Genomic DNA, 17,929 nt, shown 5'->3' on the forward strand with positions numbered 1-17,929 from the left:
TTTTCATTGAAATTTTCTTTTAAAATTAAAGACCTTCTGTCAAAGTCCAAGTATTTATTTGAGCATGGTCATATTTAACCTGAAATCCCCCCTCCCCTTTTTTTTTGCGCCAAATTGTTTTGCAGGCATCTACTTTTATAATTCAGACTGTGAATAAGACATTAGTTGTTTTCTTCAGCACCTTACACTGATTTGTCTGGTTCATATATGATACAGCTCTTTTCATCCCAAAAGTGAGAATTCTTTCTCCATGTATATTTGAAAAATAAGAGGCATGATTTGTCTTAAGAGTAGCACAAAGATCAAATGTCGGATATTAAAGGTACTAAACATTATTTTAAAAAAACCTTTCTAATATGAAGATAGATAGACTAGTGGGAAAGAGAAGGAAGGGACATGGGGAAATACATTTTCTGTGGCTAAATTTTGAACTATTTTCACTGTGGTTCGAGGGGGTAAATGCATTTGAATCTTGAAGACTTGCAAGCCAAAGAAATAGAGAGGGCACAAAGAAATAGGAGCAAAAATGAAAATGAAATGAAATGATGAAACTAAAAAATACTTTGCATTATTTAGTCTTATCACTGCCATTCTGTAATGCATGGAATTTCCATTTGGGAAACTGAGTTCCCATTTTAAAAAGGAGTCTAGGATTATATAAGATTCATTATGCTATTCAAGTGGTGTTCTCTCTCTCCTTTTCTGTCCCTCAAATTTACTCCTATTTCTCACATCAGCTGGGTTTACATGGGACTTAAGCTGTGAGGTGGTGAGTGCAAAGAAGGAAAAAAAACTTGCTGCTTTTTGAGCAAAGAACACATATCTGTCTTGAAATCCAGCCTCCATTCTTTAAACAGATCAGCATAACACATATAATTCTTCCTAGCAATCAGGAAGGTCTCTGAATAATGAGTAGTCCAAGTCATCTAGTAGAAAAAGGACAGGAAGGAAAAACTCACTGGAAAATTCATACCTGAGAGATAGCAGTTTAATTAACTATAAGTGAGAAATTGCTATACTTAATGGTTCCTTTTCTGAAAACATATACTTATACGTGTTATTTATGTCATAATTAAATATTTTTTCTTATATCTATTTGCTTTCCTACTGTATAGGAAGTCCTATTGTATTGAAATCCTCTTATTTTTAAATCAACTTTTCCAAAATTGAACTGTTTTGTCTGTTTGAACTATCTAATTTTTATTGGTAATACTCATACTACTTGTGAATGATTAAATCAGCAACTTTAAATTGCTATTCTAAAATGGTCATTATTTCCTTAAAAAGCACTATCTTTTTATAAGCACAAACATTTCTTTTTAACCCTCTTTTGGAAAATAGTTGAAGTATTTTATCTTAGGTAGCATCATAGTTTTTCTTTTTAGACACTAAGGCATCTATATTTCACTTTGTCAGGAACCTGATTTTAAAGAACGAAAGATGGAATTTTTACTAACAGAAGTTGCTAAACAAATAGACTTTTAATACAGAATAGTATGTAAGCACAGAGTGTTTCCTTCTCCTGTTCATGGTAGTGGGAGCTATTTGATCCAAGTATATTTAACTTTTCTCTCGTGAATTATATGCCATTTCCATCACCGAGGGTTGTAATTCTTTCCATTAACCATATGACGTCTCAACAGAGAAGGGAATTCGAGGCCTGAGCATCAGGAACAAAAAGTTAGATTTTTTTCCAAAAGGAAACTTTTTGATGTAAGGTTATTAAAAACTAAAACAGGCTTGTGAGAGGTTATGGTTTTTCTTTTCAAAGAATTTTTGAATGGCAACACACAACTGATTATATCACTATTTAGATGGAGTATTCTATTTGAGATAAAGGATCTTGCACTTTTATCCTGTATGTATTCAAATGGGATACAGGGGTACTTGGCATGAAAATTCCAGGCTTGTAAACCAGATAAATTGGGTTAATTATTCACACTTCAAAATGATTTTTTTGTATTACAAAGGATTCGTTTTGTCGATGCCTTTATAGTAGCGTGAATCTTTGATCATTTAAAATATGATTTGATTGAACTTGACATAGCTATTTAGGACCACATTATCTATTAGATCAAGTGCATTGATATTTCAAGTTACAATAAGATTTTCTAATATCAAACTTTATATTAGTTGATACATTTCACTTTTAAAGATTTGGTATCATATTATACAGAGAAATTCATTACACACCATTAATTTCTAAAGAGAAAACTTGCTATTCCTTTTTTCTAATGAAGAGAAAAGGAACTTCATTACTTGTATACTTTTTCATGTGTGAATAAATATAGAGTATCCTGTATACCGTTCTTTAGGTCATATCACAGAGCTTGGATATTGATTGAGTCATTAAATTATTAGCAAGAGACGTTCATAGAAACTGATATTTTTCATCTAAATCTTATTCCTTCCATAAAAGAAAATTTGACCTGGATGTTGTGAAGCTTTTGCTTTCACTTGAGCATTTCTTTTAAAAACAGATAGATTTTCGGTGTAAATTCATGGTCACAGATTTTCTGTGTAAATTTCTGTGTAAATTCATGGTGCAATAATTCAGGTGAATGTGTATTTCATGGTCCGTTCCAATTCTGATTCAGGATATGGAGTTGGTTGAGGCCCGAAGATTTGGAAGTCATTTCTTATTGGAGCAGGAACCAAATCCCACAGTGATGCCGCTGGGGAGGGAGCTCCATCTGAGCAGAGTGTAGGGTGGTGGGCTCACCAGTCACCATCTGTTTGCACAAAGCTCAACTCCATCATAAGATATGCTTCTGCTTTAGAATTTTAAACCAATAAGTGATTCACCAATTTTCTAGCAGGAAATTGTAGATCTGGGTATTTTTCTTATTATTAATTCCAAAGTAAACTTGTGGCCCTTGGATTTCTAAATGGCAATTTCGTATTATACGTACTCTCAGATGTGCTCTATTCTTGTATTTAAATGTTTCCAGATTTAACTTCTTCAGAATGTTAGACATTTTGTCAGAATTAAAGTTTATTGCAAAGAATCTGAAATCCTTGTGTGCATTTCATTTCATTTCATTTCATTTCAGGGTAGGATCTACATGCCATTCTTTGTTGGTTGGGGTTTTTGGCCTTTACATTTTTTTGTTTGATGAGGCTACAATTGCTGATCCACTTTGGTAAGCTGTTTCTTTCCAATATATTCAATTTGATTTACATTTTAATATTAATTATTAATAAGAACATCACTTTAAAGTAGAAAACGTTGATGGTGTATGATTTATTGAAATGCTTGTATATAAACTTATTCCAGCAAGGTGCATTAAAATGATTTTAGATTTGAATGCAAATAATGAGGGTTGTTTTGCCTTAGTATTGCTGTTGTTATCCAAAACAGGGAAAATACGATGATGTAAATGTTTATACTGTGTTAGTAAAACCAAGTTAGGATAACCACTGAGCAAAAATGAGTTATTATTGAGGTAGGATAGTCAACTTGGATAACATCTACTTAAGACTCAGTCTTCCAATTTATGTTTGATTTTGACCCATCATTTGATATCAAAGATAAGAAAATGAGACTTACAGATGTCCATGTAAGAGGAATTTAGTACCACATAAAATTTGAAGTACTAGTAATAACTGTGTTCATCACTAATAGGATAATTTGTAAGACGGTTCTTTCTGAAAAATTTAAATGTCATTCCAAGGCAGAAATTTTACAAACTGTGTTTCCTGGGTTCATCTTAGTTTGAGAAATGAGGTATGTTTTGAGAAAGCGCTGCATGGTGATGTGGGGCAATTTAACCAGGACTTGGACCGTCTTTGTTTGACTGCAATAATGTTTTGATGTTTTTCATTCATAAATATGGAATAATGCCCATCAGAATTATACCAGTATTGATCAATTTTCATTGGGAAGATATTTTTCAAAGTGTATCTATTTAGTGAATTTAATTCCTCGACAAAGTTTTTGTATAATCTACCCAAACAATTTTTAGCTTTGTTCTTTTCATATTCTTATTTTATTAACATGATTGTTAACAGAACCAGTTCTTTTTTTGGAAAGTAAATTTTATAAGATTTGATTCATTGATCAGTTTTTGTCCATATCAAACTTTTACCTATTATAATTTTTGATATTTTTACATTTTCTTTGATGACATAATTTGTTCCAGGTCCAATTTTCCAGGATCATATTTGCAGATCAAAATTTATAAAGAAGATATAACTTCTGCTGAGTCTTTTCATTTGTAGTTTAGCTGTTATCAATTTTATTTTCTGTTCATTTCACCAGTAGTTCACATCATAAATCAGATGATAAAGGACTGATAATTTGTATTTGTTTCTTGGAGTGAAGAGCATTAGTAGGGCTAAAGTGTAGGATCTTGATTTGTGGAGGGGTCAAAACATCAGGATTAAGCGGTCTTGCTCCAACCATGTACTGATGTATGAAAACAAGCAAGTCCCTCCAGTATGCAGTAGAGTGATGATGCTAATAGTATATGGCCTCATATCAGGGGCAGGCTAGACAATTTCTTGAGGTTATTTGAGTTTCTGATTCAGAATAAGGAATAAAAAAAAAATCAGCATCTGGAATTCTGTTTGAATTCTATTTGAAACAAATCACATGAGAACACATTTATAAAAAGTTGTCTTTTGATAAAACTATTTTCCTAAAACTTTTAGCTAATAAATATAAGAAATTATTATTTATGCAATTAGAAGTACAAGTATTATTATAGCTAACACAGTACCTTGTGCAAATGACAATTTACCATTTGAGAATCTATGGAAAGCATTCTGATTATATTTAAATTTCAATAGAAAAAAAGTAGCTGTCATCTATAACCTATGTGCTAAAAAAGATACTTTTTTAAAAATATTTATAGGGGTGATTCATCGCTTGTAAAAGTGAATATTGCTGTTTCTTCAGGCTACCTCATTTCTGGTATGTGATATGTCGTTCACTGTTTCTAAGTTATTCATGGACTTATGCAAGGAATATACAGTCTATGCTTTTGCTTTATTTATTTGAGAAGTAGCTTTTAGGACCCATACAGTGGGAATAAATGCTTGCTGTGATGGTACATGAAACATTTTCCTGTTGGCTCTCTGGTTCTTGTTGAAGATCAGAGCTGCTGGGGCCTGGACAGTTTTTAATAGCGATGGTTCATTTTGGCCTAACGAGCCTCTCAGGTGGAATTACTGTGAAGCTAATGAAGTTTAAGCTTCAATTGACTTTGAAATGTGTTCCCATGGCCATGGTTTTGTATTGTTTTGGTAAAATTTGCAAAAGCAAACTATTTTAGCCATAATTAGTTAAGGTCACAGACTCTTTCTTCTCCACATTTCCCTCTGTCACATTTCCCCTTGTGTTGGATAGGGTTGGAATAGCCTTTGATACAACTAGACAAAGGGAAGTTAAGTTGAGCATATGCCATTTAAATTGCTTTTTGAAAACATATTTTGGACTGTCTTCATAAAATAAGAGAAAAATAACAGATCTCTTACTTGGGCATTTATATAGGGAGACCTATTTTATAATTTTCAAATTTAATAAATAGCTGAAAGAAAATCCAAATAAAAATAATGGAATATGAAGCAAAATTGATAAAGATGGGTAATGGACTCAGTCGAAAATTTTCTACCATCAAGAAGTGATCAAAATATTAGATTATATCAAAACATGTAATTCATTAAGAGGAAGAGATAAATTTTGAAGAGAAATAATGAATAGGCTATTATCTGATGGCCCAATTAAAAGAAGAGTGAATCATGTAGACACATTGAAAAAAATTTGCTAATTTGGCACATAATGCTGTCATTGACAAGAATAACACAAAATTTATAATATATCTCACACATTGGTTAATGAATATTGTCAATTCAGAGTCGTCACTACCCAAGAAATTTTGTAGGAAAGAAACTTGGTAAAGGTTTTCCCAAATAAGATAAGGTCCAAAACACTTAAAAATAAGAGTTATGAACTTTTCTAAACTGAGCTGAATGAAAAGTGAATTCTATTTATTCTCTCTTTGGAAAATATTACAAGATCGTTACCATAATAATTGGTGACTAAAAGGTACACAGCTAAAATGTGTAGGGAAAATGTATCTAACAGGAGTACCAGGAAGTTAATTACTAATAGTGTTATATTGTCTTGATTTCCATATTTGTGCTATTTATTTTCTCCTTAAAATTTGTAATCTGATGATTTCTTTTCTCTTTATAAATATTTACATCCAGTTTTATATTAACACGTTGCGTACGGATCACGAGAATCTTCACAAGGGATTTAAACCCCGCCGTACGCAACGTGTTAATAGCTTTTTATTTTTTATAAAAGATTTCCATACTTTATAATCTCCGACTCCATAAAACCTCAGTTTTCCCCTAATTTCCATACATGATAGCCGTTTGTTTCCATGTCTAAATTTCATGTTTAACCATTGGGTAAAGAAAATAGTTGCATTAACATTTTGAAAAGTTTGTTTTATTAAGTGAAATTATTTTCTGAATCATGGTGTTTAGATTCAGAATCTTTTAAAGAAAATTGATGCCTTGACTTCTTTCTTTGGTGTGTCTTTTTAACAGTCATTATTCTTGGTGGCTTTTGCTATTTTGAATTAATATTTAATCACATCCTTTGTTAATTTTTAAATACTTTTTGTTGAATTTGTGTTACAAATGAGTTGGTCATTATTTACCTTTTCTGTGACCATCACATCTATTTGAATTATTGTAGTGATGGAAATCAGCAATTTAAACTTATTTTAAAATTATTTTTATTCAGTAAAGTTTTCACTTTACTTAACCCTGGAAACATGTTATTCATTTATTCTTTCAACAAATATATTACATAGCTACATGCCAGTCACGGTGATAGATGCCCACACTTGGTCCTCATTCTGGAGGAGTTACAGTAGAGTGGGGGAGACAGTTATACAGAAGCTGATACTTTATGATAAAGTGGGTAATTGGACAACTGAGGTATAAACAAAGTGCTGTGGGCTCAGAGTGTACTGTGACAAATTGTCAGGAGAGAGAGTTAAATACACATTAAAAAAACCAAAAACAATGCAACTTTCTTCCTGTGTAATAACTTACGTATTTTTCTTTTTTACAGATTTGTTGATTCTCATTTTATATTGGAAAGTGATTGGTGACAAATATTTTATAATTCACCATTGCACAGCGCTGTATGCCTACTTTCTTATACTGGTGAGTGCCGGGTTTTACAAGAGCCTGAAAAGCAGACAAGAGTGGGAGGAATTACTTAAGGGTTGACATAAATCTAAACATAAAATTCTCAAATTTTCAAGATCAACTGAAAATTTATTCAGAGTCCCTCTTGTGGTATGCTATCTTATTTATTAACAAAAGTAATAACTTTACTTGGGTGTCTGTTTTAGTGTGTCTGTTTGAATTCATAAACTTTGAGAAAGGCAGATGACCCCAATTTCTTGAATTTTCACTTAAAACCTTTAGGAGCCTGTAGCTATTGATATTTGTCTTTCTTTTTTCATTTATGATTGAATCTGTGTCTAGCCAGAACTAGGTATAGAGCCCTGTACATCCAGATAAAATATTTTTCTGTTCAATTCCATGTATAATTCCATGTACATGCATAATTAAACTTAGGTGTTGTGAGAGCAGTGTGGAAGTTTGCTCAGAGACTTCATCAGAATTTCATGACTGGGCTAACACAGGGCACTCACAGCAAATCTCTGGCAGTACTACCTATTAAATTTTATATCTAAAATTACTTTTTACATATTATACATTTGTAAATTAGCAATTTTATGTCCTGTACATGTTTGTTAGGCTTCACAATGAATTATTTTTCAATCTAGATATACCAACAAGCCCAAGATAGATATTTAGAAATAATTGATATATGTAAACAAGGATAGTATACATTTTATGTAATAGATATGGTATACCATTTCATGTTTTCTCTCTTTTAAAACTTAAATGTAATCACTGCCTTTTTTTCTTAGTTGATATTACTAAAATCTGTATATTACTGGACATTTGTGACTATATGGAGGATTTTTTAAAAATTCGCATAAATGTGTATTAATAATATTATTCTATTTTTCTTATGTTTACCCACACAAAGATACCTGGTGAATAAGACATGTATTTGGCAATATTTCTGCAAGAATCAGATATGTCAAAGCATCTCTCTGTATCACTCATTCGAAGTCATAAATCTAAATAGCACAATATAAATGTTTTAAAAACTATGCTGGTTTTAATGTTCTAAATAAGTGCTCATGTATCCTGAAAGTTATCTATAATCATTTTATTTTTCTGAAACAATAGGCTGTTTTTACGGGCATTTCTTACTGTTTATTTCTTTGTCTTTTTTGTATTTTAATAGATACAGGTAGGTAGTTATAAAATACAGACTTATACTTTTTATACTATGTCTTCAGTATTTGGTATACAAGCGTTTTGTTTCCTAAAACTTTTGCTAAAAAGACATGGAAACTGACTAACAAAATACTAGTTAACTCTGGGAAGAATGTGTGTGAGTACCCGCTGCGGTTTAGAAATATGTTCTTTGAACAGGAGTCACAAGTAATCATTGCACTATGAAAATAATACAAGCTAGTGAAAGATAACAGGTCATTTACATGCATTTGTAAATATACTATGACGTGCTCTTTGCTCTTGGCCACTGAAATCACAGGCTTGGCAAGTGGCTGGCGGTGCACGGATTGGCAAGTTGAATATTTAATCATGTGGGATGAATACTGTTTTCTCTTTGGAGTTTTATGCTTTATAAATATATCAGTAAGTGCATGCTGGATTTTTAAAAAAGAACTCATCTTTTGTCTTATTTCATAAAGTTGACCAAAAAATTAACTGCAACTTTTTTTCTAGAGATGGTTGCTTTTCGATATGTCTTCCTGTGTTATATTTTATGAAATAAATGAATGGTATGAAATAAATTTATGTAATTAAAGTGAATCTGTTATAGGGAAACAAAATAGAAAAAATTATGAAATAATTGTTTATAAATATAGTGATCCCATGTCATTTATTGATCTTACATTTACTCTGAATATAAGAAAATTTTTTTTCCATGAGTAAATTCCCAGGCCACTTTGTGCATTTTAAATAAGGCTAACAAAATAATAATAATAATAGTAACATCAATGATTGCGATAATTATTATTTTGTATGGACTTTTAGTATTTTTATCATTTGTATAATAAAAACTGGCATTTGGAAAGCACTTTGACTTGATACTTGTGCAATGATTTAAGTTGTTTGTAGTAAGCTTTTTTCCTTAAAAGATTTTCTAATTGGAACTAAATAAGACTTCAAATGAAGAATAGAGGTAAGTTACCTGTGAGTTTTAAATGTATGCTTGAACCTTGAGGATAGTGTAGTTGAAAAATCGAAAAGTAAGATTCTTTTGACTTTAGGGAATTATCGGGTATTTATAGGTTATACCGTGTTTCCCTGAAAATAAGACCTAGCCTGGTCCCATCAGTTGTAATGCGTCTTTTGGAGCAAAAATTAATGTAAGACCTGCTCTTATTTTACTATAATATAATAAATAATATAACATAACATAATATATAATATATTATATAACATAATATATAATATATTATGTTATGTTATATCATTATATAATATAATACATATACAATATAATATAATATAACATAACATAACACATGGTCTTATATAATACAATATGATTGGGTCTTATATAAGACCGGGTCTTATATTACTGTTTGCGTCAAAAGACGCATTAGAGCTGATGGTCCGGCTAGGTCTTATTTTCGGGGAAAAACGGTATATAGCTTGCACCAATAGCATGTCACATATGCTAAAAAAAGAAGCTGTTTTCAAATTTAGACTATTAGGGAAGGTACAGTAGCAAACAAAATGACAGCTTTCCTGGTTAGACCATATCCAAGATCATCATCATCTGCAGTCCCTAAACTGGCACGTGCTGGTATAGCGACTGCCAGATAACTGTAGAGGGGAGATTAGATGAGGTAACTATTGTCCTATAACAAACAAACAATTAAAGGACCCGCAGAGGTCAGCCTAGAAAAGCTAAGTCGTAGGATATCATGGCTTTGAAATGTCCGTGGAAATGTGGAAGGACTGTTAAGTGGAAGAGAGTAGACTTATTTTGGATTAATTGAGATGTTGGAACTAGAACCAATGGAATGGTAAAGAGAGGTTGGGGAGACTTCTGTTTTACAGAAGAGACATCCCCAGTGAATAGAAGATCTTAACAATGGCCTTTTAAAGTGGTTCTTCTACCCTAAGATATCTTCAATCAGCTAGATATAAAAATAGATATAAAAGGTAGACACTTTGAGTAGGAGCTTGCACTACATCATCTTTAAAGTTCTGAGATTCTGTGATTCAACTGTTTTGTTGAAATGATTTGATTTAGTTCTAATACTGGAGAGCTAGGCAATGGGCAAGTAAGAATAAGCCAAGTTATGTCACCAACTTCTTAAGTAACTGTGGAAGGAAGGGGTGAAAGCAGCTGGCCTGCAAATCTGTTCACTTCTTTGGGAGAAGGGAGGGGAAGAAAAGAAGGCAGGTACCTCCGGTCTAATCTCCTTGTTAATGGGACTTTTGGGTCAGTAGTACTGGCGTTGGTTACGAGGAAGTGATCTTAACTCTGACATTCCCTTAGGATGTCCCTGGCTAATGATTCCCTACAGTAAGGAGAACCTGGGATATCCGAGGCTTGACTCTTGGAGAATGTCATGCAGGCTGTAGAACTTTTCGGGGTTATAAGTTACCCCCTCATGCTGTGTGAGGAAACTTGTGAACCTCACTTAGTAGAACCTTCATATCTTCTGTGCCAGAGCCCCTTGTTCAACACAGGAAGGACCTGGCTTGCCAATTACCCTTGATGCCCCAGACCTCCCTCCGCTTCCTCTGAATTATTTGATAGCCTCTATCCTTGTAATATTTAGTAAGGCTTAATACTAGGTAAGTAAGATCACTGTTTCCCATGAGTCTGATTCAGCAATCTAATCCTGTTAGCTCAAACCTCAACTCTTCATGTAAGTAAACAGTCAAAAACCTTGAATGATTAAAGTTAAGCAAATAGTTATTAAATGTAGGGTGGATTTTGTTCCCAAATCTCATTTCTAGATTGATGGTACTCTGAAAGGTTTCCCATGGACATATGCTAAGGCCCTGGGTCAGTCTAAATAACCTATAAAAAAGAACACAGTCACATTGTTTCCCATTTGGGATATCTAAAACTTCTCTCATACCAATTATACAGACCTAGTGGTGGGAGCTGCCCATCCCACTCCAAACCATTTGTGGTGACAGTATTTAGCACTGTGCTGGCATAATAATGTAGATGCATAATAATTTTAGTTATCTTTTTCCCGTATCTTCTAAATCTCCGATCCTAGTCATTCTCAACTGTTAGAAAATTAAATTTCCCATGGTACAAAAATCCAAATTTTCATAATCTCTGGCTAAAAGAATTTTCTTTTAAGCTCTGGAAGGGATCAGACAAATCCCATTTTGTTTTCCCTCAGAGTCATGCAGAGGCCATGGCAAGTAGGAATTTTACTCTAGGCAAAGCTCCTTTGTAGATGGCAGAAGTGGAAACACATGTTGACCAGAAGTGAGCTGTGAATTTTGCCATAATTTACTAACAGTAAAATGTTAAAATTGGTAATTTATTTATTTAAAAATATTAGAGCACACTTAAATCTATCTTTCAATAGCATCTCTCTCATTGATATTGCAGTAGGTTTACTTGAGTAGGTGGAGGATAATGTCATGAGGAAGTAGACATAACATGAAGCTTATTGAATGCCTACCTGTGCCCATAGAAATATGGGCCATACATGATGCTCACTGTCATGAGTGTATTAGATTAAACAGGTGGAGAGTCATTGATGTACAGAAAGCAATATTATGCAGCTTAGTCCTACACTTCTGTGCAGCTCACAGTGATTTTGTACTAAGAAGGTGGGGGTAAAGGGTAAGGATATGATAGAAACTGTGGGATCCAATTAGATAGCTGAGATTTAAATACAGGAAACTATTTTAAAAGTCAAGCAATACATCACCCAGTGATAAATCTGTGATGCTGTAGCAGTTCGGGGAATAAAAAGATGAGTGTGTTAATTTGTATTAATTTTTTTGGTCTGAATACGAATGTTTGTAAAAAAAATTCTGAGTTTGTAGAAATATAGGGCTTCATAAGCATAACGTTTTCTAGGTCTGATTGTCCAGAGATAATTACTGATAATTCTTTTTTTTTTTTTAAATTACTGATAATTCTTGATGTATATTCTTGTAGTTTCTATGCCATTACTAATGGCTACTTGCAGAATTCCTTAGCATAACATAATTGCTTAAAATCTGTTTTTATAAGTGAACAGTATATACATAAATGAATATAAGTGTACAACACCTTTTGTCTTTTAAAAATATTGTAGAATTCTAGTGACATTTCTAAATTCTCGTAAAGAAAAAAATCAGTTTAACACACTTGGTCTATTTTGATGTTAATTGTTATTTTATGCTAAGAAGCTATTGAATGTTTTTCAATATTTGGAACTCTTGATGAGAACGTTACCCCCGACACTGTGTTTTATGTTCAACTCCCAGAGAGATGGCGTGCTGGGATACATTGGGAATTTCCGCTTGCTCGCAGAATTTTCCAGCCCCTTTGTGAATCAGCGGTAGGTTACTGATATCCTTAATTACTTTAAACTTGTGCCATTTATTTTTAGTCTGGGGAAATTTTTTCCCCCAAAATCCTAAAGCTACTATATAAAAATAAACATGTGATATGAATTATTGTCACCATGTACACTACTGTAAACCCTGGAAGTACATGGTTTATATTTGCTTTCTTTATTTTGTCCTATCTTTTTTGCCCTTTAATCCATTAAAATTAAGTTTCCTCCTCTGTCATTTTGCTGGAAATGTTTCATTAGTGGCACAGGTGAATTCTCTTGGGTGCCTGTCCTCTTGTGTCTCTGTGGACTTGCTGCTGTTGATCACCTCCTCTTCTAATACCTAACTCCCTTTCCTTTCATGACCCTGCACTCACCTGGTTCTCGTATTTCTCTGACCATCCTCTATGTCTTCTTTGTAAGAAGCAATTCCACAAAGGCTGGTGTTCCCCAGGGCTCTCTTCTGGTCACACTGATCTACTCTGTGCTTTTCCCTGAGCAAGCTCTACTTTCATGGTTTCAGCTCTTACCTGTTTGCTCATTTTAGTTTGGATTGCATGAATTTTAGAATCAGATAGACTCAAGTTGCAATTCTACCTTGCCGCTTCCTTGCTCTGACCTTGGATAAAGTATTTAACATCCCTGTACTGCAAGTTGCTTTCTCTATAAAAAGAGCATGTTTAATATTACCTGCTTCTTTATTTTCTCCTCCCAGGTGGCACATCAAATTCAATACGTCTAAAATAGAATGCACCATATTTTCCTCTGTATTCCCTTGTTTAGCATGTGGCTCAGCTGTTGTCTCACTTATGCCTGCTCGACAGGTGGAGTCATCTTTGACTGTTTCTCCCTCACCTGTGTTTGGTCATCACCAGGTCCTACCACATCACCTCTTAAATGTTTCTTGCCTGTGCCTCCTCCTTTCCAACTCTACTGTCAGTGCCCTTGTTCATCATCTCTTGCCTCAGCTACTGTACCAGCCTCTACCCCTGTACTGCCCAGTAGAGTAGCCACAAGCCACATGTGACTACTTACACTGAATTTAATTAGATCAATTAAAAATTCAGTTTCTCGGTCTTACTTGTAGCATTTAAGTGCTTCATAGCCCCATGTGGCACATTTCTAGCACCTTCATTGTTGCAGAAAATTCTTTTGGACAGAGTGTGTGGGTGGGTGTGTGTGTCAGAAAACTAAGGTTCGAGGGCCAAACTCTCTGCCTTTTTTTTATAAATAAAGCTTTATTGGTACACCGCCATATTCACTTGTTTACCATGAATGCTTTTATACTGCAAAGGCAGAGTCGATTAGTTGTTACAGAGACTGCATAGTTTCCAAAGCACCTTTGTTTTAAAAAAGATTTTTATTAAAATATAGCTAACATGCAATACTATATTAGTTTCAGGTGCACAGCATAGTTATTCAGCAGTACCCACCTGGCACTATACAGCGTTATTACCATGTTATTCCTTATACTCCCTATGCTAAGAAGTAATCATAATGATAAGTCCAGCAACCATCTGACACTGCACCATGCTGTCACAATATTGACTATATTTTCTATGCTGTATATTACATCCCCAAGACTTACTTGTTTTATATCTAGAACTTTGAACCTCTTATTCTTTATTTTCCCCCCTTTAAAAATTTTTCAATTACTGTTGACATTCAATATTATATTAGTTTCAGGTGTACAGAATAGTGGTTAGACATTTATGTAATTTAGGAAGTCATCCGCCTGACTAGTACCCACCTGGCACTGTACATAGTTATTACAATATTATTGGTTATATTCCCTATAGTTTACATCCCCATGACTATTTTATAACTACTAGTTTGTATTTCTTAATCCCTTTACCTTTTTCCCCCTGCACCTAATCCCCCTCCCATCTATCACCCCATAGATCTAGTACCCATCTGACACCATACATGGTTATTACAATATTACTGATTATATTCCTTATGCTATACCCTACATCCCCATGACTGCTCTGTAACAAATTTGTGCTTCTTAATCCCTTCCCCTTTCACCCACCTCTTACCCCTCCCACCTGGCAACCGTCAAAATGTTCTCTGTATCTATGAGTTTGTTTCTATTTCGTTTATTTGTTTATTTTGTTCTTTAGATTCCACATACAAGTGAAATCATATGACATTTGTCTTTCACTGTCTGACTTACTACACTCAGTACAATACCCTGTAGATCCATATATATTATCACAGATGACAAGATTTTGTTATTTTTTACGGCTGACTAATATTCCATTGTACCACTTCTTTATCCGTTCATCCATTCAGGGACACCCAGGTTGCCTTCATATCTTGGTTTATATAAATAATGCTGCAATGAACATATGGATGAGCATGTCCCCTCCAAGTAGCATTTTGGGTTTGTTCAGATAAATACCCAGAAGTGGGAGTACTAGGTCCTTCTTTGTCTCTTGTTTTAAAGTCTTTGTTTTAAAGTCTATTTTGTCTAGTATAAGTATTCCTACCTCAGCTTTTTTGTTTGTTTGTTTCCAATTTCTTGAAATATCTTTTTCCAATCCCTTTACTTTCAGCCTCTGTGTGTCTTTCACACCTTTCACACACAGAGACTCTGTGAGTCTCTTGTAGGCAGTACCCTGTTTCCCCAAAAGTAAGACCTACCCAGACAATCAGCTCTAATGCGTCTTTTGGAGCAAAACTTAATATAAGACCCAGTCTTATTTTACTATAATGTAAGACCAGGGCTAATATAATATTATATAATATAATATAATACCGGGTCTTATATTAATTTTTGCTCCAAAAGATGCATTAGAGCTGATTGTCTGACTAGGTTTTATTTTCGGGGAAACACAATATGTAAGGGTTTTCTTTTGTTTTGTGTTTTCATCCATTCAGCTCCCCTATCTTTTTATTGGAACATTTAATCCATTTACATTGAAAGTAATTGTTGATAGGTATGTGGTTATTGCCATTTTGTTGTTCATACTTTTGATTTTCATTTTCTTTTTTTTTTCCGTCTTAAAGCAATTCGCCTAAGATTCCTTGTAATAGTGGTTTGGTGGTGATGAACTCCTTTAGCTTTTTCTTGTCTGGGAAGCTCTTTATCTGTCCTTCGATTCTAAGTGATAGCTTTGCTGGGTAATCTTGGGTGTAAGTTTTTGCTTTTCATCACTTTAAATATTTTTTTTTAATTAAAATTTATTGGGGTGACAATAGTCAACAAAACTATGTAGGTTTCAAGTGTACAATTCTATAATACATCATCTATATATTGCATTATGTGTTCACTAACCAGGGTCAGTTCTCCTTACATCACCATATATTTGATCCCCTTTACCCTCTTCTACCATCCCCTCTCCCCCTCTTACCCTCTCGTAACCACTAAATGTGTATGAGTTTTTGTGTCTTTGTTTGTCTTGTTCCTTTGTTTCCTTCAGTTTTGTATGCCACATATGAGTGAAGTCATGTGGTTCTCGACTTTTTCTGTCTGACTTATTTCACTTAGCATAATAATCTCAAGATGCATCCATGTTGTTGCAAATGGCAGTATTTCACCTTTTCTTATGGCAGAGTAGTATTCCATTGTGTATATATACCACATCTTCTTTATCCAATCATCTATCGAAGGACACTTTGGTTGTTTCCATGTCTTGGCCACCATAAATAATGCTGGAATGAACATCGGAGTACATATATCTTTACAGATAAATGTTTTCAGATTTTTTGGATAGATACCTAGGAGAGGGATTGCTGGGTCTTTGGTAATTCTATTCTTAATATTTTGAATATCTTTATTTGAATATCATATAAGAATAGAATTTGAAATCTATTCTTGATATTTTGAGTATCTTTACAGATAAATGTTTTCAGATTTTCTGGATAGATACCCAGGAGAGGGATTGCTGCGTCATATGGTAATTCTATTCTTAATATTTTGAGGAACCGCCATACTGTTTTCCATAGCTGCTGTACCACTTTACATTCCCACCAAAAGTGTGTGAGGGTTCTTTTTTCTTTTTAAGTGTATGTCCTTCACATCCTTTGTTAAGTTTATTACTAGATATTTTATTTTTTTTCTTGCAGTTGCAAAAGGAATTTTTTTGGTTTAATTTCTGAGATTTCATTGCTAGTATTTTGGAATACAATGGATTCTTGTACATTGATTTTGTAGCCAGCAACTTTACTGTATTTGTTTATTGTTTCTAATAGCTTTTTGGTGGAGTCTTTAGTATTTTCTTTATAAAGAATCAGTCATCTGCAAAAGTGGCTAGGACTTCCAATACTACGTTGAATAACAGTGATGATAGGGGGCAGCCCTGTCTTGTTTCTGAATGTAGAACAAAAAGCTTCATTTTTTTTTTTCATTTTTAATTATGATAGTAGCTGAGGGTTTGTCATATATGACCTTTATTATGTTGAGGTATTTTCCTTGTATACTGATTTTATTAAGTGTTTTAATCATAAATGGGTGTTGTATCTTGTCAAATGCTTATTCTGTCTCTATTGATATAATCATATGATTTTTATCTCTTAGTTTGTTTACGTGGTGTATCACATTGATCAACTTGTATATGTAGAACCATCCTTGTGCTCCTGGGATGAACCCTACTTGATCATGATATATAATCTTTTTAATGCATTGTTGTAGTTGATTTGCTTGAATTTTGTTTAGGATTTTTGTATCTGTATTCATCAGAGATATTGGTCTGTAATTTTCTTTTTTGTGTGTTATCCTTACCATGTTTTGGTATCAGGGTAATGTTGGCCTCATAAAATGAGTTAGGGAGTACTGTGTCTTGTTTTGTCAATGTTTTGTCTCTTCCAAAACATTGGTTTTGGAAGAGTTTAAGGAGGATTGGTATTAGGTCCTCTTTGAAGGTTTGGTAGAATTCACTAGTGAAGCCATCTGGTCCCGGACTTTTGCTTTTGGAAAGGTTTCGGATTACTGATCAATTTCCTTACTGTTGATGGGTCGATTTAGATTTTCCAGTTCTTCGTGATTCATCCTAGGAAGGCTATATGTTTCTAAGAACTTGTCCATTTCTTGTAGGCTATTGAATTTGGTGGCATATAATCCTTCATAGTATTCTTGAATGATCCTTTGTGTTTCTATAGTCCGGTTGTAACTTCTCTTTCATTTCTGATTTGTTTATTTGTGTCTTTTCTCTTTTTTATCTTAGTGAGTCTATCCAAGGGTTTGTCAATTTTTAAAATCTTTTCGAAGAATCAGTTCTTGCTTGCATTAATTTTTTTCTGTTGTCTTTTTG

At 33.5% G+C, this 17,929-nt stretch overlaps 1 protein-coding gene across 7 annotated transcripts in view; it reads left to right on the forward strand.

Moving 5' to 3' along the window:
* The window catches only part of TLCD4 (TLC domain containing 4), a 65,934-nt gene that overhangs the window by 21,605 nt on the left and 26,400 nt on the right, over positions 1 to 17,929 (forward strand). For all 7 annotated transcript variants that reach the window (XM_019716838.3, XM_019716844.3, XM_074318952.2 and 4 more), the window contains exons 3-6: positions 3,054 to 3,143; positions 4,857 to 4,915; positions 7,094 to 7,188; positions 12,604 to 12,677. In XM_019716838.3, the coding sequence (XP_019572397.1) occupies positions 3,054 to 3,143; positions 4,857 to 4,915; positions 7,094 to 7,188; positions 12,604 to 12,677 (318 nt within the window). The remainder of the gene's footprint in view (positions 1 to 3,053; positions 3,144 to 4,856; positions 4,916 to 7,093; positions 7,189 to 12,603; positions 12,678 to 17,929) is intronic.

Source organism: Rhinolophus sinicus, chromosome 7 (genome assembly GCF_057876585.1).
Source record: "Rhinolophus sinicus isolate RSI-liver-muscle chromosome 7, RSI-T2T, whole genome shotgun sequence".
NCBI classification, from domain to species: domain Eukaryota; kingdom Metazoa; phylum Chordata; class Mammalia; order Chiroptera; family Rhinolophidae; genus Rhinolophus; species Rhinolophus sinicus.